The sequence below is a fragment of the Phaethon aethereus genome, assembly GCF_964289735.1.
Source record: "Phaethon aethereus genome assembly, chromosome: 2".
Lineage (NCBI taxonomy): Eukaryota > Metazoa > Chordata > Aves > Phaethontiformes > Phaethontidae > Phaethon > Phaethon aethereus.
In genome coordinates, this window is record NC_138582.1 from 91,898,915 (window position 1) to 91,917,410 (window position 18,496).

The window sequence follows — 18,496 nt, forward strand, 5'->3', positions numbered from 1 at the left end:
ATTCTTGCAGCCCTCTCTGGGTTACAAGCCTTTCCAAAACAGAGTAACAAATACAGGAGTCTCGAAACTTGGGATTCACACCACATCCTTTGAAACTGTCATACATTTCATTCTGAGATATTGTCAGAGCTTAACAAATGGACAAAGAAAACCATCATTGATTGGCACTGTGCAATGGCCTACTGAGGTTGGGTTTCTTTGTCCATCAGAAGGCACCAGGTGACTGAAACAGCCTGTCTTCAGTTTTGTGCATACAACTAGGCAAGTGTAGGTAATTAACATCAACACCTACGGGATGTGATGACTCTGCAACAGATTCAGTGGTATGGCAGAGCTACAAGGGAGTAACTACTTCAATTGTTCATAGCACCTTTAAATGCCCTGTTTTCTGTAACTTCCTTTGAGTTCAAAAGAAAAAACCTCTGTAGAGGAAGATGCATTCAAAGATGCCATTAAGTCAGTAGAAACTTACACTCTCTGCCTGCATATATAACAAAGGACTAAACAGGAAACAGCAGCTGAAAAAGAACTGGAGTCTGTCTTTGAAGATACACAAATTTCTGCTTGATACATCGAAGCACATATTAGTAGCACCATTTTGACTTCCCATATGATTGTAATAGAATCAAGGCCATTGCCACAGGATTTTTTTTTTTAAATCCAGAAGATTCTTTTCAAGTGTTTGACAGCTTTTATTGCAATTTGCACTCCTCAAAAATTATATGGTTAGTCTAATTTCTGAAATAGCAGGCCTTTGTAATGGGCTGAAAGAATTCAATTACCTCTGCTGTGTAAAACAATAAAGAGCGAGCAATACTACAAGTCTCCTTTGTGTAGCAACATAGCGAAAAAAACACATCTCTCAGAAGTGGGATTTTGTATTTGTGTGTTATTTTGTGAGAATTAATGCAATTTACCTTTATCTCACGTTATCTTAAGAGCGTTGAAATAAGCTTGGGGCTGACTGTCAAAGAAAAGGGCATGGTCTAGCTGAAACAGCATTTGGGAAACACTGTCACAGTAATTTATTCAGAATTCAACTTCTCCCATTCCCGAGCTTTGTCCAAAATGATGACACTTAAAAGGCCCAGTTATAGCACTATTTAACTAAAAAACACTCTGCTTTATATAGTTCATGCATTTAGGAGATGTCACATACAACTATTTCTTGCATTAGCCCTATAAATTTTGTTTATTCACTTTGGCTAAATATGGTGTCTGCTGTTATAAGCCACATCTTAAACATTATTTATTTGCACAGAATTCTTAGTGGTCAAATAGAGACTATTACATTACAACACTAATGGTTCAGCTTTTTGTCTTCAGCTGTTTTTGCATATGTCTTTAAATTGGACCAGTAAACCAGTAAAGCCCACGTTCAGTATCACACATGTTAACAAGGCGCCATGCCAGGAAGGTACTACTGTGAGGAAATGTGATCGAGAATCCAATTTATAGTAATGATAACAATAACAACAAATCTTATTTTTAATTCTGTAGAAAGCAAAAACTTAGTCTTTTAGTCCTCCTCATTTCAAGGATAGACAAAAATGACAGAATTATCTGTTAACACCTTCCTCAGGAGTTTTCGGCAGGCATGACCAAACATTTACTATGTCACTGCTAATGGTGGTTCAGCACATCTTCACAATATAAAAGTCAATTCAAAATGACTTTTCATTTCAACCATTTGCCAAAACTGTTGCTGACAGTTTGTTGTTTCTATTAAACATCTCCCTCTGCAACAGCTTCCCTGCTTGCAAACAATTATTTTCATTACCTGGAAGGAGCTGGATCATCCTGTCCCAAACGGGACATAATATTTATCAGGGTGTTTATCCCTAGAAATATAAACAATGCACTATTAAATAAACAACAACTAATTCAATTTGAATAGGATTAGAAAATAATTACTCAAAATGTTACTTTGTAATTGCTATACACAAGATCATCCTGTTAGTTACAGGGTATGCTTACAGCAAATACAATCCTTACAGATGCTCTCTGCCTAACTGACCACAGTCCCATTACAATACTATTTTATTTTAGCAGAGAGACAAAAAAAAAATCACCTCTGCATGAGAAATACATAAACAATAAACAAATTACTTCATTATATTTGAATATACTTCTAAGGGGTAAGGAATGTTCTGCAGCAGAGAGACAACATTTTCACATTAATAAGACATTTTTACAAAATATCCTCCAGTTTGCTCTCCAGTTTGAGCAGCAAATTAAGAAAACAGTACTTGCCAAAAAATAAAATACAACCTCCCATTTATTATCCTTGCTTTTACTCAGCTCTTTACTTGTTGACTAACTTGCAAAATCCAGTCTTTCAGAAAGATCTCACTGTTGTCTGTGTATAACCATTGAAATCCTCCACTGAAGGTATCCCTCAGAAGAAGAATGGCCAATGAAATAACAATGGACAAAAGATTTTCTTACTGATTAAGTGTGAGGTGAGAGAAAAATGGTAGTGGTGAAATAGCATACCTTTTTTTCTCATGTGCATATGGTGAACTTTTCTATCTCCATACTTTGGCTGCCGAATCCCACAGTTGGATAAGGAATTTCTGGCATGATCCGGATTCATTCCAAAGTTTAAGTGATGGCTTGGATGAGTCATGGCAAGCTATAATGTAGCATATAGAGAAAAAAATTCTTAGATGTATTTTTGCAAATGTAAGAAAAAAACATCTTAGACTGGTAGCTAATAATTGTTATTTTTTAGTTTGAAGAAAGGCTACAAAGTGATGTCGTCAATTAGAAGCTTGGTTCCAGCAATTTAAATGTAGAATGTACTATTTCAGATGTCAGAAAGAAGCAACATTTATGCTCAATCATCAGTTTAACTAATTAACTTTCAACAGTTTTTTTTCTTTAAAGAAAAATCAGTTTAGAAGAGAAAAAGCATGAAGTATCAATTTGCCCTTAGAGTTTTGCTTACCAGCTTTGCTGACCTGATTTCAATACATTTGCTTATTTAAACATATATCCACTCTAACATTGCAGCATAAGTATTCATACTAAAAATATGAACAACTAAAGAGGTTCTCAACCATTCATATATTTGATTTAGGTTATTTAAATATCTATAAAACATTCCTGGTTCAAAAAAACCAAACAACAACAACAAAGTTTATTATCTCTGGCATGGTTATTCACATAAGAACTCTTTCTCTCATGACTATACAGGGCCACTCCTCAACTGGAAGTGAATGGCAATGGCAGGATTGGTCTTCTGTTTTATATTTGTACCACTGAGTATTATCAAAAGCTTATTCTCTGCTGCCACTGAAAAAATGGCAGCAGAAAATAGAACTACAGCTGGTTTTTATGACTCCATCCTGCAAACTCATGCATTTTCTCTTTCTTTACACATACACACCTAAAAATATATTGCGTGTATAAATGTGTGTGAACACACACCTTATATATAAGGCAAGAGATACATTGGCAAATTCAAGCTGCAGAAAGTTACTTCTGAAACACTTGCAGGACAGTCAAACATTGGCTGTGGCTTTCCAAACACAAAACTTCGAGAAGTTTATTTTAGTTATTCTAGAGAGTACAATTATATTGATTCAAAAATAAGAACTTCCTCAAAGTTCTTTTTAATTCCTCACTAATATTAAGTTTGTCATTATCACCAGCTCTCAGCCTCTGCTCCATTTGAACTGGATGACACATTACAACTTCTCCGTATAGTTAATTTAGCATAATCTTTCTTGCCCAGTCTGTGCTTTAAAAAGAATACATCATGATGAAACAGTAAAAAACAATGCAAAATTATACACTGGATATTGCCTATGCTTAAATAGGTGACTGGTACTGTATACATTTTTAAAAGCTCCTTCTCCTCTGGAACAAGTTTGTAGGTTTTAAACAAATATGCATAGGGATCAAGCATTAACAAGTTGTTTTGTTATGACTAAACATTAATTTGACTAATTACGACACTTGATTTTATGCTTTCTCCCCTTCTTGATTGCAGTTTGCTTTTTGTTTTGTGTGCTTGGTCTCAACATTTTGAAGATTTCCATCACAGTTTTAATATTAAAGATAAGAATACAAAGGCAGCCTGTGAACAACCAAATCCTACAAGATGCTCAATGTTTACTGTAATTTTCAGTAGGATCAGCCCTGGAAACCAAATTCTAGAAAACTGCAAAGCTATAAGAAAAGATTTCTCTATAAGCCTCTGCTTAAAGTATTTTGGGAGTAATGTCTCCATACATACAGAGCAACTGCATTTTTTGAACTCGGCCTCAGTGAGCGGAGAGAGAGGCTGCTTATTTCAGGGGGAAATCCTGAACAGAAGTCTCCATTTCCCTTCAGAAGAAACATAAGGGGAAAGGGGCCATGGTACCAAAGAACCAGCCTTCCAGAGCTGATCAATTCCAAATATACATTTACATAAATGACTGCTCATGTGATACAGATGTATTGAAAACAAATAAGAAATTGTCCTCTCCAGTTCCTGCCCTTTTTTGTAAATGCAAAAGTTTCATCATGTACTTGTAGAAACCAAGAGCTAACAGAAGCTTGCAAATTCCTTTGCACTAGCTATAAATGCAAAATAAAAAGGCAACACTTAAGTTACTCTTTTTTTGAACAACAGACTATAAAAGGAAGAAGCAATGCATGTATGCTTATCTGCAGAATAACATCATATTCCTCACAAATATCTAAAAAAAGAACTTCTAAGGAAATAACGAGTAATGTATCTGACAGTCTTTGCAGTAAGCATATTTTTGTCTTTCAAGCCAATCCAGGCCCACCATTGGAGCAAAGGTAGGTGTATGCCTACATGCACAATAGATGTCTCTAGAAATCTCTTGCGATAACCGAAACTTTTGGAAGATCTGCAGTGCAAGTAATCGAGTACTTTCAAGCTGTGTCAATGCAGTATGTTTCTCAAGCTGGTACAGCAGGCAGGTTTATGGATAAACTCAATCATATTAGGAAGACAAACCAGCAAGTAGTTTATTTTTTGCATGTCTTACCTGCAGCAAGCACCTATCTCGAAAAGTGTAGCCTATCAATTTGTCCAAATGCATCAGACACTGATGGTAGCGGACATGGTGGGTGAGGACAGGAAGCATCATTGCGTGCTAAAAAACAATTGCAATAAGGAAAAGCATTCAACTTCAGTATACAGAGTACTCAGTTGACTAAGCTATAAATACAAACACTTTCCATTTGTCACAACACTGAGTTTTACTGTTTTGGTTTAAATAAGGAAAAAAAAATGGTTTCCCAACCCTCATCAGCATAGCACTTGATTAAATCAGGTATGTCTGTCAGCATAATCACAGTGGGGATACAGCCCCACCCAGAATAAATAAATAAATACATAAAACCAGTCTTCTACTTACATATTTTGAAAGAGGTAAAAAAATGCCTGCTCACTGGTATCATCATGTTTCAATAAGCTGCAACTGAATATGATGCTATATGTACCTTCTCATTTAACACCCTGCAGTTTTAGATTGGTACCAAAGATGAAGAAAGGCCATTTCCCTCTGCCTTGTAACATTACGGAAGAAGCACTTTATATCACTTTAACCAGCTTTCACCAAACAACAGTAGCTACTTGACTGTCAAGCACAGTTATTAGTGCCTTGCTTCATTTCCATCTGAGAAAGAATTAAGGGTTCTGGGAAAGAGATGACGTTTTCTGGTCGGGGAAAATTTCAATAAAAATTTAACTGTATGTTGTGATAATGAAAGTATCCCTCTTCCAGTCTTTTAAAGCCAGAATTCTACACTAATATTACTGGCTTTGGATGGATCTGGGTTGACATAAGCAAGTAGTACAGTTTATCAGTATGGTAGTACAACAAGTATGATATTATCAACATCAAAAATCTTGTATAAGAGTGAAAAGTAAGAGAACTACAGGGGAAGTGTCAGTATTGAAAGAATTTAATGCATGTGACCATTTCTGTGACACCGATCTAAAATTTCAGTTCTTTTAATCATTCCTATCAGTTACATGGCATGAATATATTCAGTTCGACATGTTTTAAAGCAATCAAAATCTGAGGGCTATCCCTATTAATTTCAGAAAGAGGAATGTGTATGATTACAGAAGATGAATGTATAGTGTGGATAGATGCAAGAAAAACAAGAATACAAAGCAGATGATGTATAATTTACGGAATAAATGATGTTTTATATTTCTGCATGTCATGGTGTTACAGATTTCTGCATGGGAATATGCACTCGTAGCCTAGAAGGCCAACCATCTCCTGAGCTGCATCCAAAGAAGCATGGCCAGCAGGTTGAGGGAGGTGATTCTGCCCCTCTACTCCACTCTGGTGCGACCCCACCTGGAGTCCTGCATCCAGCTCTGGAGTCCTGCATCCAGCTCTGGAGTCCTGCATCCAGCTCTGGAGCCCTCAGCACAGGAAAGACGTGGACCTGTTGGAGAGGGTCTGGAGGAGCGCCACAAAAGTGATCAGAGGGATGGAACACCTCTCCTCTGAGGAAAGGCTGAGAGAGTTGGGGTTGTTCAGCCTGGAGAAGTGAAGGCTCCAGGGAGACCTTATTGTAGCCTTCCAGTACTTGAAGGGGGCTTATAAGAAAGATGGGGACAGACATTTTAGCAGGGCTTGTAGCGATAGGACAAGCGGTGACGGTTTTAAACTAAAAGAGGGCAGATATAGACTAGATATAAGGAAGAGATTTTTCACAATGAGGGTGGTGAAAATTTTTCACAATGAGGGTGGCACAGGTTGCCCAGAGAGGTGGTAGATGTCCCATCCCTGGAAACGTTCAAAATCCGGTTGGACGGGGCTCTGAGCAACCTGACCTAGTTGAAGATGTCCCAGCTCCTTGCATGGGGGTTGGACTAGATGATCTTTAAAGGTCTCTTCCAACCCAAGGATTCTATGATTAAAGAAAGAACAGCAGAAAATACAAACTGGTGAATGTTACAAGATTGAGAAGTTAAGAATAACCAACGGCAATACTTTGTTTAGGTAAAAGACTAAAATTTTTGAGAGCTGAACAGAGCGCTGGAAGGTAATGATGGAAGTAATTAGTTAACAGCAAGAAAAAGACTCTCTGGATCTATGAATGGCAGAAAAATGTAAAACCACTCGAAGCAAACTGAGTAAGTGTAAGTAAAATTATACCTTGTTCTAAATTCATTTAGAATTTTCTTAGGGTAATTTACAAGATGGGGAGCACCCTTTATACCTCCATATAAACTGTACAGGTGTGCTTCCTATGTCTTCCTTCATGGAAGGAATTAATTACAAAAAACCTCTCAAACTTCTCATGGGCCAACTCTGCTTTCCTGCCTGTATGTTCCACTGCACAGGCCACTAGGCAGAAAGAGTACCTCAAGCAAGGTTTAATGTTATTTATACTTGGGAACCAGTACATGTGGCCCTAAGATTGAGGACTGAAATATAAGGTTTTAGATTTTTATCAGATGTGGTGAAGCAAACAAGGAATTGGCATCTCCCTGGGACTACACAGAAGGTCTTTTATTTGACTGTTGCAGTTATATTGACAAAGCACTGTTTCATGGCACTAAACACTTGATTGAGTCAATTAGTGTGCATCATATCGGATTATAGCTATTTGATGTTTCGGATGTTTTATTTATCTCTTTATAAGAAAATAAAATATCTGCTTTAAAAATTGCATTAGGCTAAAGAATGGCTAATGATTAAAAAAAAAGTCTCTTGAAACCATACAGCCACAGGAATTATCCCATAACTTTGGTACTTGCATCTGGTTATACACGTAGAAGTAACTTTTCTTTTTTTTTTTTTTTTTTTAAATATATGATTTTAACTATGCTGCATGTTCTTTTTTTGCTGCAGCCAATATGGCAAGGCAGGGACCCTCTCAGGTGTCCCCAGCTAGTGTCACCATCCCCCAGGCTGGCAGACGCTCCTGACCTGAAGCTACTAAGAACCAGGTGAGCTGAAATATTTTGAAATGCATAATTTCTCTCCTCATCCTGAATGCTTAACAATACAGGCAACGATGGGGGGGTGTGCGGGGGTGTGTTATCTCCTCAGCATGGCCCCATCCTGCCAGACTGCATAGTAAGTGCTGCCCAGCTTAGTAGCCAAGTAGTGCACTTCATCTATTGGATAACTTCAAGTGACCCTGGCAGAAGACAGACATTTTACATTTTCACATTCACATTTCACTCATCCTTCATCCTCCCCCTCCAAGCAGTTCATTTCTGAGACTGCAAAGACCAGTGCCATTACTTACAGTGCCATGGAACTTAGAGCAACTATAAGCTATCAGGGTGACTTTTTAAAAGAGTTTCAATCTTCTAAACCGCAATGCTTTTAAAAGAATTAATTTTAAATCACTGCACTTCAGCTCTTCCCACAGAGTTGATTTACGCATATCTAGTTTTAGACTTCTTGCATCTGGGAAAAAGCATGTAGCAACAGCAGCAATCTTTCAATTTACAGACATAGAGTTTGCCTACTCTTGGCCTCTCAAAGAAATCAAATCAAAGGACCTTCATACCAGAACTGGCTGATTCAGGCGTTACGGCTGCAGATGGGCACAAAAATGTGAATTAGCTTTACTTTCATCATTCTGTGGTGTTTTGCTGTCCTTCAACAACAAAATGAAACAGGAATATCCAAGAAGACATTAAGAGACGAATCACAGAAGATATTACAAGTAATACAGAACTGTTTCAAAGCTCCCAAATTAGAAATTTACACTGTGTAGTTAATCTGTAAAAATGGATACACTTCACAACAAAAAATTAGAAAAGGTTTGTAATTTTCCTCAGCTATGTGAGAAGTTACTGTTCCACTATTCTCTTTCTTTGACTGCAGAAGCAATAATAGAATCACAAGAAATGTTTCAGACAGAAGAAAAGCAATTTTAGTTATTAGCATTTCTCTACCATTAGAATTTCCCCTTTGGCCTTACCAGACTTTTGAGATAACAATGGGATTTCTACCTATACCTTTGCCTAGCAACCCCAAAAGTTTATCCTTCATACTGTTAAGTTAATATTAAATTGTAAGCATTTAATTCTTAAATAACATCTCTAAAACAACAGCTAATAAAAAAGATGCAAATATACCTCTAATATATTTATTTGGCTGTTAAATAGCTACTTGAATTTTACTAATACAATATTATATAAAAATTGCACTTATTTTTATTATATCACAAAGCTGGTGGCTGTCAGCTGCTTCAGAATAGGATCTGGCAGATCTGTGCCTTGGAGATGTCATGCGTACGAAACACACTATCTGAAAGATATCTTCCTACTGAGGATCACCTGTTTTAATCCAAAAGTTAGTTGTGGTGTGTTTTTTTTTCTTTCAAGTAAATGACATTTCTTCATGCGTAACTGTAAGCTTTTTTAAAAAAAAAAACAAAATAGAAAAATATATTAAAATAAAAATATCTAAGACAAACCTAACTGATGGATGAAGAAGCTCTCGGAGTTCCACACCAGACTCAACATTTGGCTAACCTCCAGCTGGGCATTCCTACCCCCTCTCCCTTTCGCTAATCAAGCAGTGGCAAGAAAACTAAAATTTTAAGATAACTTTTTTTTTGTGTGCGTGTGGCGCGGGTAGACAGGACACTAGAACAGTTCTCTAAATCAACAGATCTTATTGAGGCAAAGATATTCACTTCCATTTGGTTCTTCAGTCTAGAATCACAGCAAGCCCTTGCAAGAGGTAAATGGCAGCTATCATGAAAGAAAATACATCAGATATCACGGTGGTTTAGTCACCTGGCAGACATCAGAGCGTATCCCTGTTTTCCAGAATCCCTGGCTACTCAACTCGACGGTCACTTCACGTCTCATTGTGTTCTTCTGACGAATTTTCTGCAGTGCTTCCTAGACAGGGAGAGAACAGAGCTCCTGTGAAGAACTTTCTACAACAAAGCAGTATCAATGCGCATATGAGCGTGTTCACAATACCCACTTAAGGTTCGCTTTTAGTGAGCAGTTTCTAAGACTAGTCCAAATCTTGTAACTGTCAGCCACAGACTGTGGTGGACATGCTGGAGTACAGTGTTGACAGATGATTTTGGTAGTCCAATAAGAGAACAGAGGTGACTACATTTTTTACTGCAAATGACAGAACAAACCAGTCCAACCCATATATCCAAGACGATACTTAAGTGAATTAAGGTCCTTATAATGAAAGCACATTCTTTAGCCCTGGGTGCAAAACAACTTCTGTTTTCAAGACTGTCATTCAAGTCTGTCACCATGAGTACTACTGGCTTGAAGCATTCAGTAAGAATAAAACAGACTAAGCAAAAGAAAGGCTTTGTTTTGTGATCTTGGCTACTTCATAACAGTTCCTGTTCAACACTCTCAGTACTCCCAGCCTGGGAAAGGGATCAGCATTCACTAGTCCTGGAGCTTATTATGATGAAATCTACCAATATTATTTTAATTAAAATATTGAATAAATAAAAAATCTGTTTTGCCTTGACCACTGGGTGTTTAGTTTTGTGTAAACAGTTTATTTGTCTCTAGAAACTACAAAAGGGACACAATTACTAAAAGATCGTTAAAAGAAAGTATTTTCTGTAAAAATAGAATGAAAGAAAACCAGCTAAAATAAAGCATCCCTGGATCAGGATCTCCTGGTTCCAACACTGCAAAGCCCCCAGGTTATGCAAGCTCCCCACACAGCATGCACTAGCAGTAAAGACTCCCTCAGTGCTCTTCTTCAGAACACAAGAATTTTCAAAGCTGCAACCCATCCTCCCTCTCCTTCTCCTTTCTGCTACAGGGCACTTGCTCAAAGCTGACTCTTGCCATCTGAAGCCTATGAGCATCTCTGGGCAGGAACAGGCTGTCTTCTGTTCTGCAGAGACTCAGACAGTGGTTCCAAGAGGTGCATCTATCCAGACAGAGATTCATCAAACCTCAGACACCTCAACACTGAGGCATCTAGGGTAGGAGGCTAGTTAGCCCTAGCTCCTCTTATATTCAATGAAGGGGGATAAATGGCTATAAAAAAATGCATTTCTGTCTCCACTGACTTCAAAGTGAGCTTTCAGGTCCCAATTTATGCACCTGCTGTAAACGCTCAAACTTAGGTTAGAGGAGCAACGTCCCCAGGTACAACCCTGTCACAAGTAACATCATACAATGTCATAGTAGTGAATGACTGAGGGCAGAGGGAATAGAGTTGCTTACAGCACTGCAGCCCTTGTGCATTCTCTAAAATTCACATTTCGAGGCTGTGTCGTTTTCTGAGACAGGTGCTACTGTGTTTGCTAGACCTAGCAGTACTTTCAGGCAGACTGACTGGCTCAGGAGCACTCCAGTGTTACTCATAATATGATTCATAATCTTTAAAAGCCCATGTAGCAGCCAGGTGCAGCCCTACAGTTCCTTCTAAGTTACTGATACCTCCACTGGCAAAATGCATAGGTTATCTTCACATAAAGCTTCTGCTTTAGCCCCATATGCATCTCTGATGGCAAACTACTTGATAAACTCATTATCCTAGATAATACTGTCTAGAAACAAAAATCAGCACAACACAGAGTAAGCGATAAATACCAAAGAGGCATTTCATCTTTTGAAGCAAAACATAATCACCCCAGTACATGGAATCCACTATAATTTTACAAATAAATCATCCATTAGCCCCTAATGAAAAGATGCCCACAAAACAATGGTCTTCCCTTCTACTTGCTCTGAGTGTAGAAAGCTGTAGCAAACAAAATCATGTCCTATAGGGACGAAATATTTTTTTTCTTTACAACTGTGGCACAGTTAAGTCACAACTTCGCATTTTTTCCCATTTACAAGTAAGGAATTAACGCCTTATTTAATATCAGCACAACTAAAATGTTAACTAAGACTCTAGCTCATGCAACAGCACACTATGCTTTGCAGTAATAATAAAAATCAGGTGCAATGTCAAGTATCAAACATTTATTGCAACCAAAGCTACACAATTAGCAAGCTGGGGAAGACTCAGGAATTGGACTCAATGATTCTCATAGGTCCTTTCCAACTCAGGATGTTCTATGATTCTATAAATTATCAGGGTTTCTAATCAATAAATAAATACAACACCACTTAACTAAATTCCGTCCAGTACCAAAGTTGTTAATTTCTCCTCTACATATTCTTTACGTAAGTTGTCCAATTAAGACTGCCTGGTAGACGTGCACCAGACAAATTCAAAGCTTCAGTCCAAGATCTTAAAAAAATAGATACCTAAGAGCAGCCTGCTTTAGCCTATGTTTAGGTGACTTTATTTTTCTGATTTTAATTCCCAATTGGTTGAGCATTTGCACTTAGGAAAGGCTTATTGCTCATCACTTTGGGGGAAAAAAAAGAGAGAAAAGACAAAAATTCAACAAATAACACATTTGTCATTAAAGATTACTGAAAATAACAACAACCATATGATTTCAACTCAAAGATCTTAAGGAACGTCACTAAGACTGCCTAATAAATTACAGTTTAAAACCATGGACAAATGTGGCAGTTTTTATCTCAGAAGAGAAATGTTTAAAATTATGAGCTAGTTAAAAGTGCACTCTGAAATAAAAAGTCCTTCTCTGTGATAATTCTTGAAACCACTGATGGCAATGGCTATAAAGAAGTTATGGTTCTATAATGATCATTTCTAGAATTGGGTAAAAAACTTGCCGTAGTTTGACAGCTGAAAAAAGGAAAAAAATCCATTCACTAACAAGCAAAGATAAAAATAAAATCAGTGTTAACAGCCTGAAAAGAAAATCGTTTGTGAAGGATTTCTATTGTTTCCATAAACAGGGCGGTCATATGGCTTTATTCCATCCTGAATTGCTGTACTCAATTATCAGTTACAGGAAGGCCCAGCATACCTCTCTTTGTGATAATTTCTGTTTATCAGCCTGTTTGACTTTGGGACTATTAGCCAGCAGGTGACGCAGCTTCACATAACTCTTCCACAACTTTTGGTATCTGAAGGACAAAAACAGAAAACAAGTATTTTGGTCAATACAACAGAAGTCTCTCATCATTTGTTCTTGAACACACCAGCTGCTAATAATGCACCCATAAACACACAGATTGTCTACAAGCATCTTTTTGCTCCAGAAAAAAAACCTCAAAAGCATTTTCTAAGAGAGGTTACAGTGTCTCTGCAATTGTTCCAGCAGGGTGGACACAGCAGCAGAGAGGAGGCATTAGTAGTGTGCACTGTGATGTGAACAGCAAAGCTCAGGACAGAACCCAGGTTTCCCAAACAGCCACTCGTCCGGTCTAAAAGGCCACGTCCCCATGCTGGAAAGACTTTGCCACAGCATGACATCTCAATTCAGGCAGGCAAAAACTCCCTCTTTCCACAGGGTTTACCTATCACTCACTGAAAAGCAGTAGTAACCTTTCCCAAGAAGTGTCTGTCCTTACACTGGCTGAAACATTTCAGTGAAGCACACCAGGAAGACCTATACAAGTCATATGCAACACAAAGTCATCCTGTGAACAGCAAAATAAAAGTTTCATTCCCGATTGTTTGTGCTGAATGGAAACAGCACGCCAAATTTTCTTGGTGGTTAAGATATACTTAAGGTTTCTGGTTTTCTCCAACCATCTAGACTTTTCTTATTTTTGGGGTGTCTAATTACACATGAACTTCCGTAGCAGAACTTTTTCCTCAGTGGGAGTCCCTCTGCGATCTAGCACGGATTTTCACAAAACTTGTAAGAACTGGCGCCATCAACAAGTCCCTTAGCACATCTGACAAATCTCCATCCAAAGAAGAAAAATTAGTTAATGAACAAAACAACCAACGAGAAAACAAACAAATGCCATGAAGAGACTTCAACCCAAAAACAAGAACCTGAAACTATGATCTACAGTATATGTCTTACTACTACTATTAACATGGGTGTAACAAGCTCTGATATTGCAGTTAAGTTTGAGAATTAATAGACAGGTTACACTAACAAAAATTCTGTATTAGAAGCTCATAAAGAAAAGACACACTAGAGGAAAATCTTCTCTAGACATTACCTACTTCACACATATACCACAGTTAAGCCTGAGATTTACGATGTGACACAGAGGTCTTTCACACAAACTGCTTTGTTACTTTGATAAAAAGAAGCACGCCTAAATTCTATAAGCAGTTCCAGGGGAAAAAAAAAAGAGCCATGGAAATATCACAGAAAGTTAAAATAAAAAAGTGTGGGAAGCATAATTTTTATATCTTCATACTGTTTTCAATGCAAGGTACTAGAACTTCACAAATATTAAGAAATTCAGCATCAAACAGAGGTGGGTTTTATATTCTTTGGTCTAATTATTTTCTTTTTATGGATAAGAAAACTAAAAGATGAGGAAGATTAAAAGTCATGCTCAAAGCCAAAAAGAAAAAAATTACTATCTGGATAAGCACTCGCTCTTCCCACTTCCCACCCTATTAAATCTAAATTTCTCAGTGAGCAGCTGTAGAAGAATACGTCTGTCATACATGCACATATGAGTGTTTGGGCCTCAAAACTGCGGGTGAAATTCAACGTCCTTAAGAGACACTGGAGGAAAATGCATGAGGCAAAAAACCACCTTAACTGCACATGCACAAGAGACGGGCTCTATACTGTCTGTCATAATTCAGAGAACAGACCTCCAAATTATTGGAAGAGTACCCTGAAATTGTCAGAAATTAAGAAAAGAATTGTGAACAAAATCCAGCAACCACTTTTATGCCACTTCAAGAATCCACAGTGAAACAGTATTTCTTGCTCTGCCTGAAGTTCTGATTCCCTCTCCACTCTTTCACCACATTCCTCTCAATCTCTATAAGGATATAAAAGGTACAGAGAAAAGTAGCATGGACGCAACACCTTCCAAGCTAGGAAACAGTACACAGGCTTGATCCTTCAAGGCATAGAAAGAGACAACTAAGTAGGATATGGCAGGGTGCAACAAACATAAATATCATGAAGAAAACAAACAGAAAATGGCTATATTCTTCACTGTCAGATGCAAGAAAAGCATCTAATTAAACAATAAATAGCAGCTCTAAAACATAGTGAGTCTTTTTTTATATGATGCACAATAGTACTGGGGAAGTGATTACCCAAAATCTCCTCCCTGTCAGTAGCATAAAAAGATTCAAACAGTGATTTGAGATAGTTCGAGAAGGAAGGTCCATTCAGAGCTATTAAACAAGATGATCTAAATATATCCTGTAGCTCCGAAGTCCATATGCTACAGACTTTGGGGAGCCTAGGTAAGTTTTTCTCCCTCTTTGCTTTCCTGTTAGACTATTCTCTCTCTAAAAACCTGCAACTGGCTCTCAGAGAAATAACACTGAGCTTGAGGAAACTTTGGTCTGACCTCAAGGAGCTGTTCTCAGGTTGAGAAATTTCATACTGCACACACATGCACATTTACCTCAACAGATCCTGAATTATGCCAGAAAAAAGAAGTTATACCTTATTTTCTCTAATTTACAAGAGCTTGTGTCCAATGTCATAAGCACCAAGGTTTATATTGCACTCAATTAAGCAGATAAACAAGCCCTATTTAAGCCACAAATGACAACAGTAATGAGTTTCTGAACGAAAGATGGAAGAAAAAGCATCTTACTGAGGATCTCCAGCATAACTGAGTTGAGCAGGTCGTATCCCAAAATGGACAATAATGGGGAAAGTAATTACATCAGGATTGAACTGTTCACGATCCAGTTGATCAATACGAACTGAGCTGGGTTTCTACGAGAAAAAACAAAAATATACCTAATTGACTACAGCTCCATTAAAAACTTATTGCCTCTAGCCCATGCTATCCAGGAATCCAAAGCAGCAATATTCCAAGCTTATTAAAATATACACAAAACTAATAATTTATATTATAGTAAGTATTTGGCAATGACAAAGACTGAAACAAAGTTAACTGACTTAGCTCTTGCAGCAAAAAAAGGAAGTCTCTTTATTTTCATTTTACAAGTCAGGAAATTTATAGTTTGATTATTTCTGAGAACTTAAAACAAGCTTGTTTGGTCGAACATCACATCGGAAATAAAATCAGGATTAGTATTCTGGCATCTGAGCTCCCACATGCCCAAGCAGTTTGCTAAGATCAGGTTATCTCTCTAATTTTAGTTCTGTTCCTGATTTCCCAAAGCAAGTAAAGCCATTATTAGATCCATTCAATCACACTGACTAAACAGCATTAAAAAAATCTGTCATGCTACTCTTAGAAAAGGCTCCTAAGTTGATGTGTACAATGAGGAATACAGTCTTGTATAATGAGGATACTTTTGTCCTTTTTACACTTCAAAACAGGAGTTCTTTTTATAGTTAAAAAGAACAGTGTAGACAGAGGCAACTTTCGCTTCACCTCTAAAAACACAGAAAATGAGGAATTGCACATCACTGTAGAAGACACGCTGCTTACAGAGCTCTTGATCACTTATCTAACATATTTAAAAACTCAGTTGAAGGTGCACAGTTTGTCTCCAAGCAAACATTTTGTCCATTACCTGGCAAGCTGCTTTGTTATGTGCCTACTTACTCCCTACTTTGCAATCAGCTGGATGAGGACAATATTTTCTGCTTGTCAAAGGTTTCAGAAAAAGTACATTACTTCTAGTAACCTGCATCTCAAAACTTCTAATTTAGCATTGTGAATTTCTCAAAGATGAGTTTCAGAGTTACAGAAACAGCTCCCACCATTCTCTTCACAAAACAATAAAAAGTGTGTCAAGAACAAAGATTTCAGCCTTCAAACCACCTTGGTAGAACTGTTCACAGGAATCATTTTCTGCATGGATAAGCAAAGCCAATTCTAAAAATAAAGGTAAGCCTCATCAGCTGGCCACATTTTCAATCTATTCTACAAAACCAAAAACTCACTTAAAACTTTAACATTCAGATAGAGAAACATTTTCCAAGGTAAAAAAAGCTTATCAACTTCTCTTTGGACATGATGACTGAATATAAAGTTACATCTCCCCAGCCAAAAAAAGAGAAAAAGTAAAAATGAACTTAGCTCATGCTGCCAGGTTTTAAAAAAAAAAAAAGAAAAAAAAAGAGAGAGAGAGAGAGAGAGAAAAGAAAAAAGAAGATAAAATGTTTTCCCCATAGCACTTCCAATAAAAAGGGATTAGAACAACAAAATCTAATGAAAAACATGGGGAGGATTTGTAGCAGGCAGAATGTTGTTCTCTAAACCAGAGCTTAAAGTCCTGAAATTTAAGTTTATCTGGTTTTGTGAGGTTGGTTCTCCCCTCTCTTAACATTGAAAATGAAGAATTTCTCCCATCCCCGTCCCCCTCAAAAAAGCAGTCTTGCTACCCAGCAACTCCTCTGAGAACCAAGGCAGCAAAATATGATTTACAAAACATGAAACAATAATTATACCCAATATATCAATTATCATCGATATGCCTAAAAAAACCACAGATAATATTTTCCTATTCAAATGTTTCACGTTTTAGACACTTAACTAGAACTAATCTGACCCTCAAAAGTGTGAAAGGGAGAAGAGCTTTCAATATGCCCACAGCAGGGTCTGTGTGAAACGCGTGGCCTCGGGATCACCCAAAACCAGACTCTTTACGTATACGCCGCTGCCTTTGAGTTTTGCTCCTCAGTTACACAGCTGTTCACCGATGCCTGGTAACAGCCAGGACAAAAAGAACTCCTTGTTTAAGACTTAATCTCAACTGTTCCTTCACTGAGGGTTATGAGAGGGGTGTAGCTAGGCTACACTTTTTCCCTTCAGTGCGGTGAAGAGTAGCTTCCTCTCTGGTGCTGTTTCTGAAGGTTAAATGAACAAAGAGCACCATACAGAAACATCCAGTCTAAACTGCACACCAACAGACAGGATGCAATCAAATTGGATGTTATTCTTCCAGATTTTTATCCCCGTGTTCTTTTAAAAGTGCTGTGAGAGGCCGTCTAATAAGCACAGCCTTGCTTTTAAAATCTCATCAAAACCAAAGAAATTCTAACAGAACAGAGACCCGTTATCTTTGTTCCCTACTCCAAACCTCATCAATGAAGGCTTTGCTGATATTAGAAGACACGATAAGATTGCATGCAGATATAGTACAAAAGTATGTTGAAATACGTATATACGTGTAGTAGTGAGAAAAGCAGCAATATTTTAGAAAGAAAAAGTGAAGTATTAAAGAGGATTAAAATTTGTGAACCTTTAAATCTATTCCAATACGAAGTTTCACTGAACTAATGAAACACCATGAATAAATTAAATTCCTTTAAATAATGCTGAACTATTGTCAGTTGTTTAAGCAAATGGTATTTATATGCCTATCAAAATTTTCTCCCTTCTCCATCATGCATATATACACTTCACTTTTTAAAAAAATAAAATACATATATAAAACCTAGATCTGCTCACAAGAGGAATTATTATTTCTGAAGTGATGTTGTGGAGGAAAGCAGCAAAATAAAATTTAGTGGTTTTACTTTGTTGTGTCAGGTGGATAAAATTGAATCGAACAGCTGTCATTTTCTAAAACAGTTTCACATT

At 37.4% G+C, this 18,496-nt stretch overlaps 1 protein-coding gene across 1 annotated transcript in view; it reads right to left on the reverse strand.

Moving 5' to 3' along the window:
* Positions 1-18,496, reverse strand: part of DROSHA (drosha ribonuclease III) — a gene marked incomplete at both ends in the record, with an annotated part of 70,304 nt that overhangs the window by 25,448 nt on the left and 26,360 nt on the right. The window contains 6 exons of the mRNA XM_081996688.1: positions 1,781-1,841; positions 2,497-2,635; positions 5,010-5,117; positions 9,755-9,862; positions 12,853-12,952; positions 15,587-15,711. Coding sequence (XP_081852814.1) covers positions 1,781-1,841; positions 2,497-2,635; positions 5,010-5,117; positions 9,755-9,862; positions 12,853-12,952; positions 15,587-15,711 — 641 coding nt within the window. The remainder of the gene's footprint in view (positions 1-1,780; positions 1,842-2,496; positions 2,636-5,009; positions 5,118-9,754; positions 9,863-12,852; positions 12,953-15,586; positions 15,712-18,496) is intronic.